The sequence below is a fragment of the Rutidosis leptorrhynchoides genome, chromosome 4, assembly GCF_046630445.1.
Source record: "Rutidosis leptorrhynchoides isolate AG116_Rl617_1_P2 chromosome 4, CSIRO_AGI_Rlap_v1, whole genome shotgun sequence".
Classification (NCBI taxonomy): Eukaryota; Viridiplantae; Streptophyta; class Magnoliopsida; order Asterales; family Asteraceae; genus Rutidosis; species Rutidosis leptorrhynchoides.
Window position 1 is genome coordinate 133,105,877 of NC_092336.1, and position 4,472 is coordinate 133,110,348.

The following is a 4,472-nucleotide window of genomic DNA, read 5'->3' on the forward strand; positions in this document are numbered from 1 at the left end:
CATTCGATCAATTTGTTTTATACGTAATTGGTTGGGTCCATGCAGTAGACAAATGGATTTACAAGCATCAAACACTAACGTTGGAAGTGGGATTCGAATCAGACGTCAGCGAAAACGACACATAGAAATGTTACTATGTTCTCAAACAAAGATTTGGTTGCATTAATCTATTCTATAGAAATTTTCATTCTTCCAGAAAAGTAGTAATTAAAAACTAAAATTAATTAAGAAAAACGTTAATTCAGACAAATCCAAAATTACAAAAAAGCAGCTTGCTTTTCATCCCTAATCTATTGTAGTTGTACATAATCAACCCCTTCATTATTACATTATTTTCTGTTTTTTACTTGTTCTTTCTCCCTTACTCTCTCAATCTCAATATTAGCTCATCACTTCTTACACTCTCGGTGCCTCCACTGCAATCATTGGTGGCGTCGGGATTGGAGCACTAATCGCGATCGTTGGGACCGATGTTTTGTACATCACATCTTTCTGCATCTCGAGATCGTTGGCCTCAACGAAATCAATCATCATTTGATTGTTATTGTTGTTGTTACCCGAGTTAGTTTTTACAGGGTCAAGAATTTGTTCCGCCAACTCTTTCTCCTTGTACTCCTTGTACTTACCCCAAAGAACCGAGTATAGTCCAATAACTATCAAGATCGAACCCATCACACTGCAAGATTGTGCATTTCGCCGATCATTATACATAATTGATAAACTTTATATTATATATGAAAAAATGGCAAAAGTTAAAAAGATATTGTCAATTACCCTCCCATGTAGATCTTTTCAGCTAAAATAAAAGACCCCATGATTGCAACAATGATCATCATTAGAGGACTAAAAGCAGTCACAAAAACTGGTCCTCTTTTTTCCATTACTAGACCTTGTACATAGTATGCAATACTTGATGACACAATCCCCTATTGAAAAACAAGTAAAACAGTCGGATGATTGATAAAGATTTTATATATATTTATGTAAGTGACAAGTATCTATGTAGAGAAATTAATAAGATGCATACAGCATAGGCAGCAGCAAGAAGATTCATATCCCAGCCAATAGTCCAAACATCAGGCTTGTGTTCCATTACAAAAGTAACAACAATTGATTGTAATGTACCAATAAAGCACACCAAACAAGTCAGTGAAAGAGGTGCTGTATATCTCCTCATTGTCACATTCTGCAAAAACCAATCAAATTTTTAGTTAAGTACAAACACCTTACAAACAGTCTGAAGTGAAAACGTCGCTCATTTAAAGCTAATACTTTTTATATATTGATCTTAACTATTTGTACCTGAACAATGAAAAAGGAAGCCCATGCAAAAGTAGCAATGATAAGAAGAATGGATCCTGTAACCCACTCTTTATCAGAAGAGTCTGAAGTTGCAGAAGTGGTCTCAGCATAATGAGGGTGCACATGCTTGGTCCAAAACAGCTCAACCACATTACCCTTGTAGAGTGTCATCAACATGGCTCCTGCTACTGTGAATATGGTTCCAACCACCTTTGCTTGAGATCTAACCGTTCTTAAATTCAATTTCTCCATCCTTTATACAAAACAATTCAGTACGTATAGTAAGATCAAAAGGGGTGCTTGAAATTACTTGTTTTAAAGCGCTTATTCGCTCAAAACAAGATTTATGTGTCATGTTCGCTAATTATTATATAAAGCTCATTCTTCTTAACATAAGTAGAAAAACTGTTTTATAAAGGTAATTGGATATGTATACAAGTAATTGCTATCTTAAGATTAATGTGCATAGTTAAATACCTGCATAGGACGGCCATAACGAAGGTCATTGCTGGAAGCATGTTGCTCATAGCACAAGAAAAGGTTGGAGATGTGAACTTCAGCCCCGCGTAGTAGAAGTTTTGATCGATCACCGGCCTATAGAGAACCCAAAATTTGTTTTATTTATAAAGTGTTTGCCTTTATTCGTTGTTAATAAAGGTTCAAGAAATTTAAACATACCCAAGAAGTCCCAAGACAAACATTTGCATAAATATGGAGAATGTGATCTTTGGGCGAATATTCCTACAATCACAAAAGAATACTTTATGATATGATCAAGAATATGGATTCAAATGAAGACCATGTATGAAATCTTTCTTCATGCATCTTGATTATGAATCATTAGGATATATGTATACCTTTCAAGGATGATTGCAAAAGGGGCAATAGCAGCAGTGGCGAATGCATGACGGTAAACAACTAAGACGTAGTGACTCATGCCGCCATCGAGTGACACTTTCGTGATTATGTTCATCCCGGCATATCCAAATTGCAAACAAATCATGGCGATATATGGTTTCGAAGAAAGAAAAAACCTTGCAAAACATCCTAATTTGCCTTCCATTTTGTTTTTGATTTCTTGATTGTGAACTAGCAAGAAGACTATGTAACTAGAGGTAGAAAAGTGTAGTAGCTAAGAAGAGGAAAACACTTGAAGATGTTTGTGGGTGTTTGTCCTGAGTAAAAATGGATTTTGATGCACATATTTATAAGACACTCGGGGGAGCTATGCTATCCACAAAGTTTGAAATGTGAATATTCTTATTTGGCCACTTGCTAGTGCATGTACAGGCATGGTACGTAGATATCTCATATTTTAATTTAACTTATTAATATTAATTTTACCCTAGTGTATAGCATGAAAATAGTTATGCTCTATTAATGAATGTTTTTATGTCTAAGTAAGGGACCAAAAAGATAACGAAATGATTCAGTGAAGTTAAGACCATTATTAGTGGTGATGAGCGTGATGAGGTGTGATGAAAATGGTTGTTGAGATTGAGATGTAAATGATAGTTGATATTGTTGTTGTTGTAGAAACTGAGAAAAAAAAGACGCATTATTATTAAAATCATGAAGATTTTGTTGCGGGATATTTTTTAATGACCGATTACCCCGAACGTTTTGAGGCGAATGTGAGCTCGACCCGGGCATATTTGGAGACCCGAAGTTGTAGAGATTACCGGAATCGGGCTCATTATGATCGGGATTTTGAGACATGGTTAAGAAATTAGAAATATTATAGAGAGTGTTTTGTAAAGTGAGAAATGAAAGTGTTGTGTGAAAATATATGAATGAGATAGTGTTTATTTATAGAGGCGTATAAAATTTAAGTTTTATAAAATTAAAATCATTTTATTTATTAACATATGGCAACGATCGAATGTGCAGCAATATGCAACGGTCAAATGTGCAGCATGTGCAGCAATACACCCAATCAACACCAAGCAATGTCAGAAACTTACCTCCGTGATCAACCCATCGCGCCCAAGCTTTTTCTGCTCCATCACGCCGCACAGGGGCGCGATGGAGACGTGATGGTGATGATTTTGCTCCGATCACACTACACTGTGGGTGGTCTAAGTCATGCATATTTGGATTAAAAAAATAATTTTTAAATAAAGACAATCTTATTCATCAATACATTTTACGATGTAATTATGACTAAACTATAGTACAAACTAGGTGAGGTATCCGTGGATGTCACGGGTTCCCCTTTGTTTTCAGTAACATATGTTGACAAAATGTTTGTTGTTTGTGTCTCACTTTAACAAGTGTGATTAGAGACACATAATTACATCTTATAATTTAATACGTGCGTTTTAATGTTTAAGTGGTGGTGATACTTTGTATTTGTTATTATTAATTTTTATTTTATTACAGGTTTATCACCAATATAAACTTACAAATATTACCCTTTAAACAAATAACTAATTATAAAAAATTAATGAAAATCATTTAAAGAAACTAAACCTAATATTTCATATATAAAAATATTATTATTATTATTATTATTATTATTATTATTATTATTATTATTATTATTATTATTATTATTATTATTATTATTACTACTACTACTATTATTATTATTATTATTATTATTATTATTATTATTATTATTATTATTATTATTATTATTATTATTATTATTATTATTATTATTATTATTAAATGATAAATTAGATGTTGTGGCATTAATGTTGAAGAGAAAATGTAAAATAAAATCTGTTGAGAAAAAATTAAAAATTATGATCGACGTGAATAGATAATAGTTATTGAAGGGCAGAAAGTGAATATCACAAAAATAAAGGGTTAAATCAAAAGTTACAAGAAAACTTGAATTAATGCAAACAATCAAAATTGTTCTTGAAGAACAATTTGGAAACGATTGTAGTAGTACCTATCTATGCGTTAATTTAACAATGACTAATTCTAGGGTTCATTATACATCTAGGTTAGATTTTCATAGAAGCATTGTTCATATGATATAAATGACATTGTTGCAAATTGAGTGTAATAATGTTGAATGTCAAAACATGTGTTGATGATGATCTTAAAAGTCTAGAACACATATGAACTTTGTGAAAATCCTAATCTAGTTGCAAACTCATTGACACTAATGAAGAGTGAAAATGTGAAGAATATTAACATCAAAACATCTAAGTATT

At 32.4% G+C, this 4,472-nt stretch overlaps 1 protein-coding gene across 1 annotated transcript; it reads right to left on the reverse strand.

The window, feature by feature from the left end:
• Nucleotides 1–220: 220 nt before the first annotated feature.
• Nucleotides 221–2,465, reverse strand: LOC139840170 (WAT1-related protein At5g07050-like). The gene is made up of 7 exons (XM_071830396.1): nucleotides 2,160–2,465; nucleotides 1,981–2,043; nucleotides 1,780–1,896; nucleotides 1,303–1,555; nucleotides 1,028–1,186; nucleotides 775–926; nucleotides 221–676 (listed from the first exon to the last, which is right to left on the reverse strand). Exons 1-7 carry the CDS (start codon nucleotides 2,363–2,365, stop codon nucleotides 397–399), a joined length of 1,230 nt encoding a protein of 409 aa, XP_071686497.1. The 5' UTR covers nucleotides 2,366–2,465; the 3' UTR covers nucleotides 221–396.
• Between the last annotated feature and the right edge of the window lie 2,007 nt (nucleotides 2,466–4,472).